A 19,952-nucleotide genomic window follows, 5' to 3' on the forward strand; every position below is an offset into this window, starting at 1 on the left:
AACGTGAGAGGAGCTGTAGATTCAGCATCAAGTGCAAATGGAAGTGTAAGTGGAGGAGCAAGGTGAGAAAGGATGCATTCTCCATGCTGTTTCCACTGTTATTCCACCTACTTCTGTTGAAGAGATTCAGAGCTCCCAATGATACTGTAGATACTCCTTGACCTTTTGAGTTGGTCACCGATTTCTCAAGTCAGTAAGAAAGTTATTCTGAGAGGTTATGACATCGTTGCTTTTCCATTTATCCATTGTTGAGACAACCCTTGCAGTACAATGCTGGATCAGGAATTGTGCCGTGTCGTGCCTCTGGTTGACATGGTCTACCCAAGTAATTGAGACTTAATGCTGGGAAGTTTGTCTAGGAGAAGACTGAAATTAGTTCACAACCCTGCCATCTCTCTGAAGCTTATAGGAGAAAGAGGTTTACTCTTCAGGATAAATTGTAAGGTTTGAGGGGATTTTGGTCTCGACCTTTGAACATGTATCCCACCCCCTCAGGTATCAATGGCTGTTCATTGGTGATAAATTTCATTGTTGATGTTTGCCTTCACTATTTCCAGAGATAATGAGAGTTATATTTGTCAGCATTCTGACATGGATCTTTGTGTCAGTATAAATGATTATTCAGGCAATAAGCCACTTCCGCAGAGCAAACTAAAAACCAGACAAAGGCAAATCGTAATCCTATCGCCCATTAGCTTTCTTGAAGGTCATGATTATAGCATCTCTAAAATGATGGATTTTCTACTGGGCCTCAGTCTTTGGGTGTCAATGAAGCTGTTTATTTACCCTGGTGAAACTTCCAGTCCATGAACGGCTGGTGTATGATTTTAATTAGCTCGTGGATCTCTTAGTCATTCTCATCAAACCACTTCTGGTTCTTCTTAGTGGGGAAGCTCAAGGTCTCTGCATAGGTGCTAATTATGTTGAGACTTCAAGTAGTCAATACACTAAATACTCTATAACGTCTGCTGGTTGCAAATCAACAAGTTTCCTGTAAGGTACCATTTAAGAAAGGCAATGTTTCTGTCAAAATTCTCAGGGACAAAGAGAAAATCTGTAGATGCTGGAAATCCGAACAAGACACACAAAATGCTGGAGGAACTCAGCTGGTCAGGCAGCATCTATGGAAAGAGTACAGTCGACACAAGAGTACAAATATATGTAACCTCAGTCATGATATTATTACGGACGTATTACTAACACAGCTAAGGAACAACACAAACTTCTTTATGATGGTTAGAATGTGAAAGATACCAGAGGAGCTAACGTAAACACCAGACACATTCAATAAGAGGGTGAGGGAGAAAAGAGGAATATGGTGGCATGGTGTCAAGACAATAACCTATCCCTCAACGTCAGCAAGACGAAGGAATTGGTTGTTGACTTCAGAAGGAGTGGCGGACCACACAACCCCATTTACATCGGTGGTGCGCAAGTGGAACAGGTCAAAAGCTTTAAGTTCCTCGGGGTCAATATCACAAATGACCTGACTTGGTCCAACCAAGCAGAGTCCACTGCCAAGAAGGCCCACCAGCGCCTTTACTTCCTGAGGAAGCTAAGGAAATTTGGCCTGTCCCCTAAAACCCTAACTAACTTTTACAGATGCACCGTAGAAAGCATTCTTCTAGGGTGCATCACAACCTGGTGTGGAAGTTGTCCTGTCCAAGACCAGAAGAAACTGCAGAAGATCGTGAACACGGCCTAGCACATCACACAAACCAATCTTCCGTCCTTGGACTCACTTCACACCGCATGCTGTCGGAGCAGTGCTGCCAAGATAATCAAGGACACAACCCACCCAGCCAACACACTTTTCGTCCCTCTTCCCTCCAGGAGAAGGCTCAGGAGCTTCAAGACTTGTACGGCCAGATTTGGGAACAGCTTCTTTCCACCTGTGATAAGACTGCTGAACGGATCCTGACCCGGATCTGGGCTGTCCCCTCCAACTATCCGGACCTGCCTCTTGGGGTTTTTTTTTGCACTACCTTACATTCCATTTTCTATTTATAATTTATAATTTAAATTTTTAATATTTACTATCAATTTGTACTCCAGGGAGCAGGAAGCGCAGAATCAAATATCGTTGTGATGATTGTACGTTCTAGTATCAATTGTTTGGCGACAATAAAGTATAAAGTAATAGGGTTGAAGGGGACGTGTGAAAGACTGCATTGAGTGTAAATATCTGAATCCACCAATTAGGTTGACTGGAAAGTTTCCAAGCTGAAAATATTTCCTAACTATGTTTAAAGAAAAATACAGCACAGAAGTAGAGAGGGAGTCAATAGAGAAAAATATATAGAAAAGCAGCAACATTAAGACAGCACAAAAGGGCAATTAGGCACATTCATCTGATTTAGTTAAAGTATCGCACAGACAGAAAGTTTATTTTTGTGGTGTGTTAAGTCATAAAACAAAAGGCTGTTTTAGGGCTAAATTTTACAAGATCTCACTCCTTTTGTCAAGTCTAGCTTTACTGAAGTATTTTGGTGAGTCAGACATGAAGAACCACTAACTAATTCACAGCATTTCTGTGAAAACTAAGATGTAAAATTGCTGAGGAGAATCTGAGTTTTAGTACATAATGAATTTGTTTCTGTGTACGCCATACTTATACAATGATTGACAGGCAGTGGATAGGACACTTGCTTATGTAAGAAAGGAATTTATTGAAATGTCCCCAAAACTGTATTTTACTCCTTGTACTTGGGGCAGCACAGTGGTGTAGTGGCTAGCACGCTTTGCAATGCCAGCTGTAAAATCAGGCTTCAATTCCCACTGCTACCTGTAAGGAATTTATATGTTCTCTCCATAACCATATGGGTTTCCTCTGGGTGCTCCGGTTTCCTCTCATATTCCAAAAATGTATGCTTAGGGTTGATGGGTTGTGGGTATGCTCACTGATTTGATTTGACGCTAATGACACATGTCACATGTACTTTGAGACATACAGTGAAAAATGAAGTGAACTTTTAATGCCAGTAGAACTCATAAGGCCAATCTTCTAAGATGGAAATTGCTACTTGATATCTGAAAAAAAAATTGTCTACAGAAAGGCACAGCTACATCTCCCACCCCGGTACTGCAGAAAACCATTAAGAATTGCAGTAGAACAAAGCAATGAGGAAGCAGTGAAAAGGAAGTCCATGAACACCTTTTGCACCATTTGATTACTTCTATGACTTATAAATGGAACAGAAAAGACCACAAAAAGTGGTGGAAAAAGTTCAGTCCATCACAGGCAAAGCCATCTCACCAATGAGCACATCTACAAGGAGCGTTGTCACCAGAAAGCAGCATCTAACATCAAGGAACCCCACCATCCAGGCCATGCTCTCTTCTCACTGCTGTCATAAGGAAGGAGGTACAGGAACCACAAGTCCCACACCACCAGGTTCCTTTGACCATCAGGCTCCTGAACCAGTGTGGATAACTTCACTCAACACTGAACTGATTCCACAACCAATGGACTCACTTTCAAGGACTCTACAACTCATGTTCTGAATATTATTTATTATTAATATTCATGTATATGCACAGTTTGTCTTCTTTTGCATTTTGGTTGAGTATCAGTCTTTGTGTGCAGTTTTCCATTGAAACTATTGTATTTATTTGTTCTACTGTGAATGCCTGCAAGAAAATGAGTCGCAGGGTTGTATTTTTTTTTAGATTATGAGGACACTCAGTCCTTGTTTATTGTCATTTAGACATGCATGCATTAAAAAAATGATACAATGTTCCTCCAGAATGATATCACAAGAAAAAAACAGGACAAACCAAGACTAAAACTTACAAAACCACATAATTATAACATATAGTTACAACAGTGCAAAGCAATATCATAATTTGATAAAGAGCAGACCATGGGCACGGTAAAAAAAAAGATTCAAAGTCCCGATAGCCTCATTATCTCATGCAGGCGGTAGAAGGGAGAAACTCTCCCTGCCATGAACCTCTAAGTGGCGCAAACTTGCCGATACAGCACCATTGGAAGCAGCCAACCGCAGCGGACTGAGTCCGTCTGAAAACTTCGAGCCTCTGACCAGCCCCTCCGACACAGCCTCTCCGAGCACCATCCTCTGCTGAGCACTTCGACCTCACCCCGGCCGCCGAGCAACAAGCAAAGCCGAGGACTTGGGCCTTCAGAGATTCTGGACCACACAGTAGGAGCAACAGCGAAGCAGGCATTTCAGAAGTTTCACCAGATGTTCCTCAGTGCTCTCGTGTCCATCTCCATCAAATCAGGATTGTGCACGGCACCCTACTTGACAAATAACAGACATCACCACTGGAGTGGCTGCTGCGAGCTGTGTCCCGCCGCCATCTTCTCCTCTCCTCCACATATATGGTGACATATATGTACTTTGATAAGAATTATTATAAAGTTCAAATAAATTTATGCTTTGCACTGTAATGCTGCCACAAAACAAATTTTACGACATATGTCAGTAATAATAACAGACATCCCACCCTGCAAAAACTTATTTCAGGGAGGTAGCACCATCAATTTGCGGGAGACTCCTGGAACTTCCGGGAGAGGTGGAATGTCCGCAATAGAGTAGCTCCTTAGCAGCCGGCCAGCTAGTTTAAATAACGTTAGCTATACTAATGAACGAATGGCACCTGTTAAACTCACCTCAGCATGTCTTTTACACAGTCTTAACCCACCATGGGAAATAGAAGTCACTGTTGCAAACAGTGCAGCGAGCAACACTGTCATTATTTTTGATCGCTATTAGGCAGGGGTACACTTTAGTGTAGTCTGGGGTGACGTACGTTTTATATTTTCTTTTTTTGGAACACTTTTTTGGCGCGCGCTCTCTCTCTTGTGGTCACTCTTGTGCTCTCTCTCCCGTGGTCGCTCTTGCACTCGCTCTTTCTCCAGCGTGCTCTCTCGCTCTCTCTCGTGGTCATTCTCGTGCTGGCTCTCTAGCGTGCTCTCATGCTCGCTCTCTTGCGCGCTCACTCTCTCTCTCACGCTCTCACTTGCTCTCTCTCTCTCAAAAAAATTGATTTCCGGGATATTGTATATTATTTGCGGGCATCAGGGAGCCACTATTAATATGCGGGAGACTCCCGGAACTTCCGGGAGAGGTGGGATGTCTGTAATAAACTTGATTCTGAGTCTGAAAAGCCAGTTTCCTACTCGGCACTTAGTTCATGGGAGAGTGCAGCCTTCCCCATATTTACACTCCCAAAAACTTGGCTCCTTTACTCCTGCTGGCAGGCTCTTAAACCAATTGAATCAAAACTTGCCCAGCAGTAACATCAACAGTTCATTTTAAATGATGAATGCATAATTAAATAACTGCAATGTTGTTAATGTTGATTAACAGCTACTTCAAAGAAAACTGGAACAAGCTGAGTTGCTGGTAGGTAGGAAGCCTTTCTATCTCGCCAGTATTTAAGGCTGTTTCTTTATGCAATTTGCACTGACAATTCCTAATGTGTAATCTCCTGTAGTCACTATTACTATAGAAAGCAAAGCAACCAGCAGAAAGATTTGATTTAAGTAGGTCTTTCCTACTGCCATGACCCTTACCGCAGCCAGAAAATATCTGTGGCATCAGCAGCACTGCAATTATTGATAGCAATGTCAGAATACAATGTCAGATTTTGTTTGAATCCAGCATTGCACATCCTGCCCCATTCATTAGGATTCTCCCCCCTGCACAGAGATAAGAATAACAGACTGATTAATGAGCGACAAAGATAGAAGCATATGTTGATACAATTAAGTGATTTATACCGCTCCACCTCCAGCTCTGCAAAACTTGAAACTTGCAATTAACTTCCCCATAAGCTTCAAGAAATTTGATTTTCTTCCTTACTTTTAGCTCATAATTTTGTGCCACCACTTTTCTGCATGTTGATAACTGAGGGGATCAAAAAGGCAGAGAATGAAGAGAGCATTGGCCCTCTCAAAGATTTAACTTAACAGACAATGAGCTGAGAAAGGCAAATTGGAGTCAAATTGTGTGCAGGAAAAGGAGGGAAAGGAAAACCAGATGAAGAGGATAAAGAGTAAAAATATTTTACAATTTTTTATTTAGGTAGGTATTAGATGGCACACATTAACAGTTTCACTACTCATCCACAGAGGAAGAGTAGTACGGTAGAAATAAAATTCTCATCATTAAGCAGGCTCTGTGCACTATCAAACAGGAGGCTTGACAGAACTTAATTCAAATTTAGGAAAAACATGCAGCAATTTCTTGAAAACTTTTTGGAGACAAATTTGCAAGTTGCTGGATTTGTGGAGGAGAGTAATGCAAATAATGCAGAGATCTGCAGTGACACACGATTCATGAGATTATCTCTTCCTCTCCCAAGATCTTAGACAATTCTGCACGCAAGTCACAGTGTAAGCATTTTAAACTTGCCATTATTTTTCAAAAAAAAAATCTGACTGCTCAAACCATTTCCTAAATTAGCTTTCCTTTGATGCTATGACCCTAGCATTTTGTATCCTAGACAAAATGCCCTGACTAGCTTGTGAAGCAGTTATAGTTTGATGTAGTCAGATGGAAGAGCCACAAATAACACAAGATGGCAAAACACCAAGATCTGTTCTGTAATTTGCAAACTCAGCTAATCTAAAGCACAGAACGACCTCTCCTTGTAGAAAATGAAGATGCTGCTGTTGCTATAAGCCAAGATGCAGATGCAGAAACGTGAGCCAATGATCAACAATGTTCTGCACAACAAGACTTGGCATTATTGTATTTGAATCAAAACTACTATGAAATAGGGATCTCACCGATTCCCACTTAATAGGATATCGACATTAGTGTTCAATTCTATTATAAGCAGAAACAAGATCAAACTGATCAAAATAAGTTGCACAGAAATACATTGCTAAAGTGGTGGGCATATCATATAACTAATATTCTGATAATCATATATCAAGGCTGGGTTGAGAATTGATCCTTATAGATTAGATATAGAAAATGTTCTGGAAAAAGAATATACATTGGGAATTCTTTTGTTGCTGGTGTTGGAGATTATGCTGGAGTTATGAAATTAAGGATAGCAGGTACTAATTAAAATGAGAAAATCTGTTTATAATTTAACTTCAACTGCTATATTGAGACTATGGGACACTCTGATCCTGTACCACTGAAACTATGAAGGAAGACACAATAAATGGATGCTCATATTAATTGGAGGTCAATTAAAATTTCAGGAAATGATAAGAAAAGGCACGAAGTGGCCACCTCCTGTATTAATGCATTGATAAAGGCACATCCCTACCACTTAATGTACAGTTCAGTTCAGATCTGTTTGGTGACTAAACATTCTGGCTAGTTATATACTTAAGGAGCCATCCCTCACTGAAAAGAAAGAGGCATATTTTGGTGTCTGGAGTTTCTGGTCAAGGATTTTTGGATGAGCCACTAATATTTGAATAGTCAAAGTAGTTCTGCTGGTTGGGATTAGCTACCATTGTAAATATGCAACTCTTTTACAAAGTTACTTGTCTATATTTAACATGTAGAAGGTGGTAATTATAGCCATTGGAACTGTAGTTAATCATTTACTGTCATCTTTGTCCTTAAGAAAGTATAAAATAATGTATAGGGAGAGGAGAACTAGACTCTCCCAAAAAGATCTGTTGCATTGATCTAACTTCAGCATCTCTTTGGTGACTTGGTTCAGTCACAAAAGCTGCCTAGGCAAGAACAAGTCCATTTTGATGTTATAATGAGGACAAATGAAGAACACAGAATGGCGATCAGCTGAGAAGAGATAACACATGACAAAGGAAACAGGAAAGCACATGCTGACATAGCAACAGATGCAAGGACGACTCCAGAATCAATGGAAAACACTAGCCCATACAGAGAAAGACTCAGCAGACTAAAGATCCAATGAACTATTATTATGATTGGAGTATGTTCTTTATATGAAGGAGCTGAAGACCTGCTGTCCTGTTTCAATGAAACTTGAGCTGCAGGAAAATGGCTACAAAGTAATGTTCCCACAAACACTCTTCCTGGAGACATGATGGAAATCCCTTTAGAAATTAAATAGATTAGACGTGCCAAGCAACTATTAAAAATCATTTGGAACAGGGACTAAATCCCAACATTTGAAAATGAGAAATTTTAGTTCAATTTAAATTAGAAAGAGATTGGTTGGCAGATTAGCATAAATACCCTACAGCTCTAAACGATTACAGAAGATGGGCCTGGTCTGAACTATAAGCAAATGCTAGGCCCACACCAATGGAGCTCTGAAATGCCTTTGGAATGTTGTGGTAGTAATGAAGGAAAGATGTAATTGCTTAAGAACCATAATCTTCATAATGCAGCTAACCTTGATCTGTGTGGCCTAACGAGTTGTTCATACATGAATCAACAATAATCAGGTTAGTCTGGAACAGAGTTCTTAACAAGGACATAGATCACAAAACTTTCGATTTGATTTTTTTAAAAATGTATTTCTGGAAGTATGCTCAAAAGAAAACCCTGAGCACTTTTCTGCTGAAATATACTTACAGTTCACTTAAGAAACTACATGTCCAAAGCCTGCAAGTGAACTAAGTTTCCACATCAGGAAAAATGTTCAGTGTCAGCAATCTAAGACTTTCTTAGATGTATCTGCCTCTACCCCAAGCAAGACATTCCAAGCACCCGCCACTCTTTTTGTAAAGAAACTTACCTCTGACATCCTCCCTATACCTTTCTCCAATCACCTTAAAATTAAGCAGCAGTGGAATATTTAATAGAATTCCTTTGCAAGGTTTCCTTCACTCAAGAGATAAACAAAAATTCAGAGTTTGAGCTGCTAAACAGTTTCATGTCCAGTAAACTTGTCTAAATTTGTTCCTTTCTCAGATTTGCTTCTCACAATTGCCTATCCAACATAGAGATTTATTCAAGCCTATGTTTCGAACTCCACTCCTACATTATAGTAGGTATTTCTTCAAATGCAAATTTTCCTTTCTCATTTTCCTGCCAGCCCTTCCCTCCAATCAGCATTTTACAAGGACTGTTTTTAGAGTCTTAAATTGAAAAAAACACCATGGAGGTCTAGAATTATTAAAATTGAAACATCCGGAGTTGACCAGTACTTTGGGGTTTCTCTCCTGGAAACGTTAATATTTATGCATGTGGAAAAGAGCAATCATTTGGTGCTTCTTCTATCCAAATACGTAGGAACACAAATATTTTGTTTTCTATGCTGCAGCTCTTCAGCCTGAAAGATATCAGAAACAAATTCCCTAGAGGAAAAAATAAGCTGCATTGTCTTTAATAATTAAAAAACTGCAGCTATTCTACTCTGAAAATAGAGATAAAGATTTTCTTCTAGGTAGTTGATAAATATATTCACAAATGGAAAAAGGAAGGGCGTTTAGAGGGATTTCACCAGTAAAATGAGTTAATGAACACATCCATCAATTGGCGTTCACTAATGCAGATGGGAATTTTTCAAAAAAAACTCTTGGTGCTCCCCAAATTTTATGGAAAAAAAAATGCAAGTCACAGTACACTATTTAAATCCATAGCCATCTGTACTTGTCACATTTAAAAAATATAATTTCTCCAAATTATTTAGAATTATTAATTTGAGTTGCAATATTCATGTGTTGCAAAGTTAACATTATAAGTCAACTATAAAAATGCTAAACCATAAAGAGTATACAAAGTGCAGTTAAAATCAAAAGTAAGGTAATAAAGAAGAGACACAAGCGACTGCAGATGCTGGAAACTGAAGCAATTAACAACGTGCTAGAGGAACTGAGTTGGTCGTGCAGAGGAAAGAAATTGTTGATGTTTCAAACTCTGTAGCAGGACTGAGAAAGGAGAGGCACAGAGAGAAAGGCGGGGGAGGGGTTAATAGACTATTGGGACTAATCAATACCACCACCGAGGACTCATCACTAGGATAGCAAACTGCTAGGTTGTAAATCTAGTCAGCTCCATCTTGGGCACTAGCCTACAAAGTACCCAGGACATCTTTAGGGAGTGATGTCTCAGAAAGGCAGCGTTCATTATTAAGGACCTCCAGCACCCAAGGCATGCCCTTTTCTCACTGTTACTGCCAGGTAGGAGGTACAGAAGCCTGAAGGCACTCATTCAGTGATTCAGGAACAGCTCCTTTCCTTCCCCCATCCGATTCCTAAATGGACACTACCTCACTTTTTAAAAAAAATATACAGTATTTCTGTTTTTGTACATTTTTAAAAATCTATTCAATATACATAATTGATTTACTTGTTTATTTATTATTTTTACTTTATTTATTTTTCTCTCTGCTATTATGTATTGCATTGATAATAAACCTGATTCTGATTACTGTTTACCTGTGCTGTGCACTTCACATGCATTTTGAATTGTAACTTATTTGTGGGAATATTTTGTTTTTTGTGCTGTATGTGATGCAAGTATTGTAGGTGCAACGTGGTCCTGAGGAACGTTGTTTTGTTTGGTTGTATATATGTACAGTCAGATGACAATACACTTGAACTTGAAAGGAGTCTAAGGTTTTTGGTGGACTTGAGGAGGACGACAGCCAGGTAGTGACAGGTTGCAGAGGTGAGTGCAGATGGACAGGGAAGACTCTGGTAGGTGACAAAGATGAACATAGTTGAATTTAAAGCATTAAAAAGATCTTATTCATATGCAACTTCAGAGACATAATTCTGAAATAACTGAATCTTCCTCAAAAAGGATATGAGAGTGGTGGCAGTAGAAAATACTGCAAATGCTATGGTAAGAGCAATTACAACAGAAAACCGAGCAAAGAAAATAGGAGGTACTGTCCAGAGCTGTACGTTTAACATGTGATGATTAGGTTGGATTTGTTCAGTGATGGGAGGCTTAAAAAAAGTGTGAAACACATGCTCCATTTATGGAACAAATATCCTGCATTTAAATAGTTAAGACAATTCAATAAAATATATGAAAACCCATAATTTTTCTGTGGTTTATAAAGAAACAACATGCTGTCATAAATGTCTGCAGTCTGCAATGTTAATGACTTTTTTTGTTTAAATCACCTTCCTGTCTATACATTGAAACATTTAAACCAATATGAACAAAATCTCTGAAACCTTAAAACACAAATTAACTGAGCTATCATGTCTTAATTCAGTGTAGAAGCATCCAATGATTACAATTATATAAATGTATTGTTTCTCTCAGACAAGGTTTTACGTATATTATTAAAGCAAGCATTATAAATTAGTACGAAACAAGTATTCACGATAAGATTCAGCTTTTTTGTTTTTTTTATACTGCATTGACTATACGATAAAATTTCTAAAAATCATGTGCATTTCTATAACACTTGCATCGTCCCTACAGGACATCTCAAAGTGTTATGCAGGCAATGTAGTACTTCTGAAGTACTTTTAAAGGTAATGATTGTTGCCGCTTAAGAATCACAATAACCATTCGGAGGACAGGAAGATTCTACAAACAGTAATGTCATAATGACCAGTTATTTTAAAAATACCAAGTAAGAAGTACTGTGGCTATTGGCCAGGATACTTGAGACCATGCCACAGGTTCTATTGTGTTAGCCCAACATTACATTTAAGTGACATTTAAAAGTATAACTAGAAACATACTGGTCAATCACAGCTACTGAATGAGAATGCACAACAGCCTCATTCACATTGCTTCCATAAAAACGACTGAAGAGCAGGCGTTCCCAACCTTTTTTATGCATGGACCCCAACCATTATGAGAGAGGTCTGTGGACCCACAGGTTTGGAGCCCCTGCTGAAGAGGGTGAAAAATGCGATTCTCACAATGCCACCAGCATCATCCAGGTGGGAGAGAGCTCTCTGCAACAGGTAGATGACAGCATGATCCACTCCCACGTGAGGTCCGTAGGCAAACTGCAGAGGGTCCAACAAAGATCCCACCTGCAATCCGAGGTAAGTCAGGACCAGGCTCTCCAGCACCTTCAGCTCATGAGATGTGTGGGCAATTGGTCTGTAGTCATTAAGTTCAGATGGAGTTGACTTCTTGGATATAGCAATCAAGCAGGAAGTCTTCCATAGCCCCAGTATCTTTTCCTGACTCAGACTCAGATTGTAAAGGTGCTGCAATATACCAGACAGCCAGCTCGCACAGGCCTTCAGTACCCTGGGGCTGACACCATCCGGGCCAGCAGCCTTGCCTTGATGTAGTCTCTCCAGCTGTCTCTTAACCTGACCTGCAGTCACAGTCAGGCGGGGGAGGGTGGTCGTCCCCAAGGAGGCAGGATACTCAAAGTTGTGCTGGGGGTGGGGGGGGCGGTTGGAACACAAGCACTCACCAGAGGGAAGGGAGGGAGGGAGGGAGGGGGCTTCAGGGGCAGGGAGGGTGTGTGGTTTGGGCAGCAGGGGAGTGGACAGCAGGAGGTCCCATGCTGAACCTGTTCAAAAACAAGTTCAATTCATTGGCCCTATCCAGGCAGCCCTTGATCTTCCTTTCCTTAACCTTGAAGCCAGTGATCTGCTTCATGCCCGACCACATGTCTCTTATGCTATTCTGCTGGAACTTGTACTCCAGCTTCCTCCTGTAGGATTCTTTGCACTTCCTCAGCTTTACCCTCAGTTCACTCTGTACTCGCCTCAGTACTTGTCTACCTCCAGACCTGAAGACTTTCTTCTTCATATTCAAAAGTTCTTTCAAGTCACTGGTGATCCAGGGCTTGCTGTTGGGGAAGGAGTGTCCCGTCCTGGCTGGCAAGATGGTGTTCTCACAGAATTTGACATAGTCTGTGGTACAGTCAGTCATTTTATTAATGTCCTTCCTGTGTGGCTCACATAACACATCCCAGACCATCCTCTCAAAGCATTCCCTCAATGCTTCATTAACATCCTGAGTCCATCTCCTCACAATCCCTGTTGACACAGGCTGCCGCTGGACAAGAGGCAGGTACCTGGCTGTTAGCAGGTCCAGGCTGTGATCAGAGCTGCCAAGTGGGGGGGGGAAAGGCAGTGGCACTGTATGTGTCCTTTACATTCGCATACAGAAGGTCCAGAGTTCTATTGTCCCGTGCAGGGCAGCTGACATACTGATAAATAGTTGATAATGTTGCCTCGAGAGAAACATGGTTAAAATCCCCAGTAACAGCCGCAAAAGCATTGGGATATTGAGTTTGTATTCTAGCAATGGTCGAAAGAACGCTGCATTTTTGTCAGCCCACGGTTGAATGTAAACAGCAACTAAAAGGCGGTTGAGACAAATAATATGGTTGTATCGCAACGGCTAAAAGTTTGATGTCTGGACTACATAAAGTGTTCCTTTACAGTGACATATCTGGGATTACACCACCTTTTTCATTCACAAACACTGCAATCCCTCCTCCCTTCTTACCGATCAGTGTAATATCTTTGTCTGCTCAGACGGCCTTGAATAAGAGTAAGAAAGTCATGTTGCAGCTATAAAATCTTTGGTTAGGCTATATTTGGAACATTGCATGCAGTTCTGGGTGCTCCATTGCTGGAAGGATGTGGATGCTCTGGTGCAGAAGAGGTTTATCAGGATGCTGTCTAGATTAGAGGGAATGAGTATAAGGAGAGGTTTGACAATACTTAGAGCTGTTCTCTCTGGAACATTGGCTGAGAGATCTGATGGAAATATATAAAATTATGAGCGGCATAGATAGAGTAGACAGCCAGAATCTTTTTCCCCAGGGTAAAACTGTCAAATATGGGGTATGCATTTAAGGTTAGAGGGGAATGTTTAGAAGAGATATGCAGGCCATATACACAGAACTGCAGGTGCCTGGAATGGGCTGCCAAGAGCAGTGGTGGAAGCAGATACAATTGCAGCATTTCAGAGATGTTTAAATATACAGATGCATATGCAAAAAATTGAGGGATATACACTCAATGGCCACTTTATTAGATACACCTGCTCAGTACAGCAAATATCTAATCCGCCAATCAGGTAGCAGTAACTCAATACATAAAGGCATGCAGACATGATCAAGAGATTCAGTTGTTCAGACCAAACATCAGAAAGCGGAAGAAATATGATCTAAATGACTCTGACCGCAGAATGATTGTTGGTGCCAGACAAGGTAATTTGAATATCTCAGAAACTGGGATTTTCACGTACAAGTTTCTAGCATTTACAGAGAATGGTGAGAAAAACAAAAACAAATCCAGTGAGCAGCAGTTCTGTGGGTGTTAACACCTAGAGAGGCGAGAAGACAATAGTCAAACTGGTTCAAGTTGACAGTAACCCAAATAACCATGCGTTACAACAATGGCGTGCAGAAGAGCATCTTTGAACGCACAACACATTAAATCTTGAAGTGGATGGGCTACAGTAGCAGAAGACTGCAAACATACATTTGGTGGCCATTTTATTAAGTATATGAGTTACCTAATAACGTGGCCACTGAGTGTTGATAAGAGATTTAGTTTAATTTGGCACAGACATCAAGGACCAAAGAGCCCATCCTTGTGTATGTTCTGTTTCAATCGGGACCAAATCAGGTGAACGGTCACAGTCTTCTTCCCAGAACGGGAAAGTCTACAACTAGATAGCATAATTTTAAAGTCGGGGGGTTAATTTAAAAGGGATCCAAGCAGCAATTCTTTCCCCCCCCCCCCCCCACATAGTAGGTGGTGGGTATATAGAACAAGGTGCCACAGAGATAGAGGTATATACAATTATAATGCTTAGAAAACACTTCGACAAGTACATGGATACGAAAGGTTCTTTACAGAAATATGAGCCAATGCAGGGAAAAAGAAGTAGGTCTGGTAGACAACGAGGTTGGTATGGATGAGTGTGGTTGAAGAGCTTGTTTGCATGCTGTACAACTTTGAGATGAGGTAACAAACCCCAATGTGTTCACCAATTTATATGACTGGGGTTTGATCTCAATTTATGATATTTTCACACTGAATGCATATACATAAACAAATTACAGCACAAGTGTCTGCATGATATGAAAAGCTAAGTAAAGCAACCAAAGCATACCGTGATTATTTAGACTTGCCCAAATTGCTGCGTCCAATTGTTCCTCTTCAGTCATTCCTCCTGTGAAGCCTGTTGTGTCATATGATCCATCATTTCTGGAAGAACTATACCCAGAGTTACCTACAGTGTACAAAGACAACTTATAATTAAACACACTGATATAGGGAAAATAAGTACAGTGAGTAAACTAAAAGATTCCATCTCCAGCAATACAGCATTTATTTGTTTGTTTTCAAGGATGCAAAGGTAGTTAACAAAGACAGCATTCAGTATCCCTCCCTACTTGATTTTGAGGTGATGATGAGCCACCTTCTTGAACAACGTTACTGGATAGGGAGTTCCAGGATCTGCAATCTTTAATGATGGAAGACCATGTCCTCATGTCAGGATGGTACAGATGCTGTGAATCTGAAATAAGAATATCTAGCTGGCGCCACTTGGGAAGGCTTAAACCAGCACAGCCAGAGTGTGGGATCTAGATCAGTAGTAAAGTTATCAGGCAGAAGATAATTGTTAAACCACACAAGTCTAATAGCTAAAACAGGTAGAAATGATGCCCTGAAGATGATTAATTTTAACGTGAGCGTAACAGTCGAGGCAGATGAGCTTAGAACCTGGTTAGTACATAGAACTACAATATTATTGCCTTTAGAGAAACTCGTTTGAGAGAAGGGCAAAACTGGCAGCTCCAAGATACAAGCTTCAGATGTGACAGCGATGGATGTGAAAGAGATGGGGGAGTTTCATAACCTATGAGAGAGAATATCATGGATGCACAAAGAGGAGATCTTGGAGCCTCATCCAATGAGGCCATATGGGTACAACTCAGAAATAAGAAACATGAAATTGCTATGATGATACCAGTGAGAACTACAAAAAGATATGTAAGCATGTTACAGAAAATGTAAAAACAACAAGGTTACTTGTAGAGGGCAATTTGACTTCCCCAGTTTTGTCCGGGACTCTTTAAGTGCCAGGGGATTAGATACATCAGTGGGGAGGAGGGGGTTGTTTCTTGAAGCAACAAGTAGATAGTCTAAGTACAGATGAAGCTGTACTAGATCTTACATTGGGGAATAAGCCTAGCCAGGTGATAGAAGTTTTAGAAGGGGAGCACATTGGTAGCAGTGGCCATAGTACCGTAAGTTTTACGATAGTTATGGATAAGACAAGACTGGTTCTCGGTTGAAAGTTCTAAAATGGAGTAAGGCTAATTGTAAATATATGTTAGGCAGGAATTTGAGAAAGTAGATTGGAGGGTAATGCAACATCAGATATCTGAGTGTCTTTTAAACGCCAGTTGATTAGAGTTCAGGACCAGCATGCTGCTGCAAGGATGAAATACATGGAAACTTGCACAGCAAAGCAGATTGAAGGTTTAGCCAAAAAAGGGAAGAAGAAAAAAACATGTGCAAGATTCTTAAAGTTGAAATCAGCAAGGCCCCCTTGAAGAATATAAAGAGAGCAGGGAAAAAAAATTAAACAAGAAATTAGGAGGGCTAAAAAGGACATAAAATGAAAATGGCAGGTAGGACTAAGGAGACAATTTATATATACATTAGGAGCAAGATGGCAGCTGAGGAAAGGGTGTGTCCACTCAAGGCAAAGGAGGGAATTTATGCATGGAGCAAGAGGAAATTGGCAAGGTCCTAACAAGTACTTTGCATTGATATTCACCAATGAGAAGGCCATAGCTACTGGAAGGATTAGGGAGGTGCATTGATACTCGAGGGCAAGGGTGGCAAATCTTTTTGAGAGTGTGCGCCCAAATTGGCAATAATCTCAGAAAATTCTCTCATGTGACATCGTAATTTTGAGCAGAGATTATCAATGATGAATTAGTAACAATCATGGACTTTTTTGAAAAAAGTGAGTCTTGTTGCTAATTCGTATATTCATTGTTTTACTGTTTAAAAAGTATAAACACAGATTGAAATAAATGAAGCATTTTTGAAAACCTGTTCAAAAATTATTAATATTAATCTTTTAAAAGGACAATTGAAAAATAACATCATTTCTAAACACTATTATTCTGACCATTTACTATCCAAATACTGATGTGTACACCAGATCTGTGAGGATTTCAAAACATCATCCAACATCACGTTCTTGCAACGGTCCAGTTGGCACCACGCTGACGTGAGACATTGCCTGTGAAAACACCTCACTGCTCTCGAGTAGTAAAAAAAAATCATTCACTGCCTCATTTGCCAGTAAAGATAACCATAAAGTATCTTTTATTTAAAAGAATCTTTTTATTTTAAAGAATTGAGGGGCAGAATGATATTCTGTGTGCCAACAAATTTTTGCATATGCTATCATGGGCATGCATGCCATAGATTCACAACCCCCTGCTCTATGACATGCTGATGTTAAGAAGGGGGTGTCGGGTGTTTTAAAAAACAAACAGTAAGGTGGATAAGTCCCCAGATCCTTTTGGGATCTATCGCAGAATACGGAGGGAAGCAAGGGAGGAAATGATAGGGCCAAGACAAAGATCTTTGTACCCTCCATGGGTAAGTGCCAGAAGACTGGAGAATATCCAGTGTAGTTCTTTTGTTTAGAAAGGATAACAGAGACAAACTAGTACATTATAAGCCAAGACTATTATATCAGTGATAGGGCAACTATTTGAGAAGACACTCAGGAACAGAATTTACTTCGTGACCTGGGAAGTATTTTCTTATTAGGTAGAGTCTATATGGCTCTCTGCAAGAAAGAAAATGTCTTACAAACTTAATTGAGGTTTTTTTTGAGGAAGCAATGGAGTTGATTGCTGAGGGTAGGGCAGTGGATATTGTCTACAAGGACTTCAGTAAAACATTCATAGCAGGATGGTCCAGAAGACTAAGTCACATAGTGAGTTGGAAAACTGGTTCTAGAAATTGGTTTGAACAAAGTCAGAGGTAGTGGTAGAGGGGTATTTTTCTGACTGGAGGTGCGTGAGCTGTCCTGTTCCATAATTATCAGTGTGAGCCTTCTGTTGTTTAATACATCAATAATTTGGATGAAAATGTATGTGGCTTGAATACATATATGCAGATAACCTGAAAATTGGCAGAGTTTAGGATAGCCAGGAAAGTTGTTAAAAGATAATACAGAATAGAGCTGTTGGAACTTTGGACAAAAAATTGAAATGATGGAACTTAATCCAGACAAGTGTGAGGTGATGTATTTTGGGAGGTCAAATGCAATATCAATGTAATAAGTAGCAAGACCCCAAAAGTTCAAAATTCAGAGTAAATCTATTATCAGAGAACAGCCATGTCACCATATACAACCATGAGGTTTGTTTTCTTATGGGCATTTTCAATAAACCCATAATAGAATAATAATATCAATGAAAGACCACACAACCTTGAGTTCAATCAGTGTGGAATGGGCAACAAACTGCAAATACAAAAAGAAAGAAATACTAATAAATAAATAAATAAGCAAGCAAGCATTGAGAGCATGAGATGAAGGGTCCTTGAAAGTAAGTCCATAGGTTGTAGGAATATTTTAATGACGGGGCAAGTGAATTTATCCCCTTTGGTTCAGGAGTTTGATGGTTGAAGAATGATAACTGTCCATCAACCTGGTGGTGTGAATCCTCAAGCTTCTGTTCTGTACCTTCTTCCATTAAATGCTCTTCCTATGACAAACCATTCAATCCTAGAATCATTTTCCTGAACCTCCTTTGAATTCTCTCCAGTTTCAGCACATCCTTTCTAAATTAAAGGGCTCAAAACTGCTTACAATACTCCAAGTGAGGCCTCACCAGTGCTTTATAGTCTCAACAGAGGGCCTGACCTGGGTGGTAGGGGTTCCCGATGATGGATGCTACTCTCCTACACTTCACAAACTCCAAAGGAAGTAGAGGCACTAACGTGCTTTCTTCATAATTGCACTTATGTGCTGGGCCCAGGACAGGCCCCCAAAACAGTAACATCGAGGAATTTAAAGTTGCTGACACTCTCCCCCTCTGACCCTTCAACGAGGACGGGCCTACGGAGCTCTGGTTGCCTCCTCCTGAAGTCAATAATCAGTTCCTTGGTCTTGCTGACATTCAGTGAGGGGCTGTTGTTATGACACCACTCAACCAAATTTTCAGTCTTCCTCCTGTATGCCAATTCATCACCACTTTGATATGGCCCACACAGTGGTGTCATCAGCAAACTTAAATATGGTGTTGGAGCTGTACTTATTCACACAGTCATAGATATAAAGCAAGTAGAGCAGGGCATTAAGCACACAGTCCTGTGGTTCACCTGTGATTATGGATATCGTGGAGATGTTGTTGCCAATCCAAACTGACTGGGGGTCTGCAAATAAGGAAATCGAACATCCAATTGCACAAGGAGGTATTGAGGCCAAGGTCTCGAAGGTTATTGATTAGTTTTGAGGGGATTATTGTATTGAATGCTGAGCTGTAGTCAATAAAGAACATCCTGATGTATGCTCCTTTGCTTTCCAAATGTTCCAGGATTGGGCGAAGAGACAATGAAATGGCATCGACTGTGAACCTGTTGCTCTGGTTGGCAAACTGGAGCAGATCCAAGTTGCTTTGCAGGCAGGAGTTTCATCACCAGACACTCAAAACACGATCACTGTTGATCTAACTCTTACTGGATGATTGATTGATAAATTGATGAACAGAGGGAGCTGGGGGATGCTAGTTCAAAGCTCCCTGTAAGTGACACATGGAAATGGTGGTAAATAAGGCTTATGGCACGCTTGACTTCATTGGTCTTAGTATTGAATAGAAAAATTTGGGTGTTGTGTTGCAACTGTACAAAATTTGGGTTCGTCCACATTTAGAGTACTGTGTGTATTTCCGGTCTCCACAACACAGGAAGGATGTGGAGACTCTGCAGGGAGTGCAGAAGAAGTTTACAAGGATGTTAAAACAAATTGCTGGAGAAACTCAGCATGTCAGGCAACATCTACAAGGGGATAGGAAACTCTGCATCCAGACTGAGAACGTAAAAGGAGAACTTCACTAGTTTAAAAAAGGTGGAGGGTTAGTAAGGG

General features: G+C 40.4%; 1 protein-coding gene across 2 annotated transcripts in view; it reads right to left on the minus strand.

Moving 5' to 3' along the window:
- The window catches only part of rhbdd1 (rhomboid domain containing 1), a 91,216-nt gene that overhangs the window by 21,787 nt on the left and 49,477 nt on the right, over nucleotides 1-19,952 (minus strand). Inside the window, exons 6-7 of one of the 2 annotated variants that reach the window (XM_063045497.1) lie at nucleotides 14,940-15,059; nucleotides 13,163-14,144 (exon numbers count right to left, since the gene is read on the minus strand). In XM_063045497.1, coding sequence (XP_062901567.1) covers nucleotides 14,080-14,144; nucleotides 14,940-15,059 — 185 coding nt within the window. In that variant the 3' untranslated portion in view covers nucleotides 13,163-14,079. Of the gene's footprint in view, nucleotides 1-13,162; nucleotides 14,145-14,939; nucleotides 15,060-19,952 lie in introns of those variants that run through there. The other variant, XM_063045496.1, reaches the window with a different exon arrangement.

The sequence above is a fragment of the Mobula hypostoma genome, chromosome 4, assembly GCF_963921235.1.
Source record: "Mobula hypostoma chromosome 4, sMobHyp1.1, whole genome shotgun sequence".
Lineage (NCBI taxonomy): Eukaryota > Metazoa > Chordata > Chondrichthyes > Myliobatiformes > Myliobatidae > Mobula > Mobula hypostoma.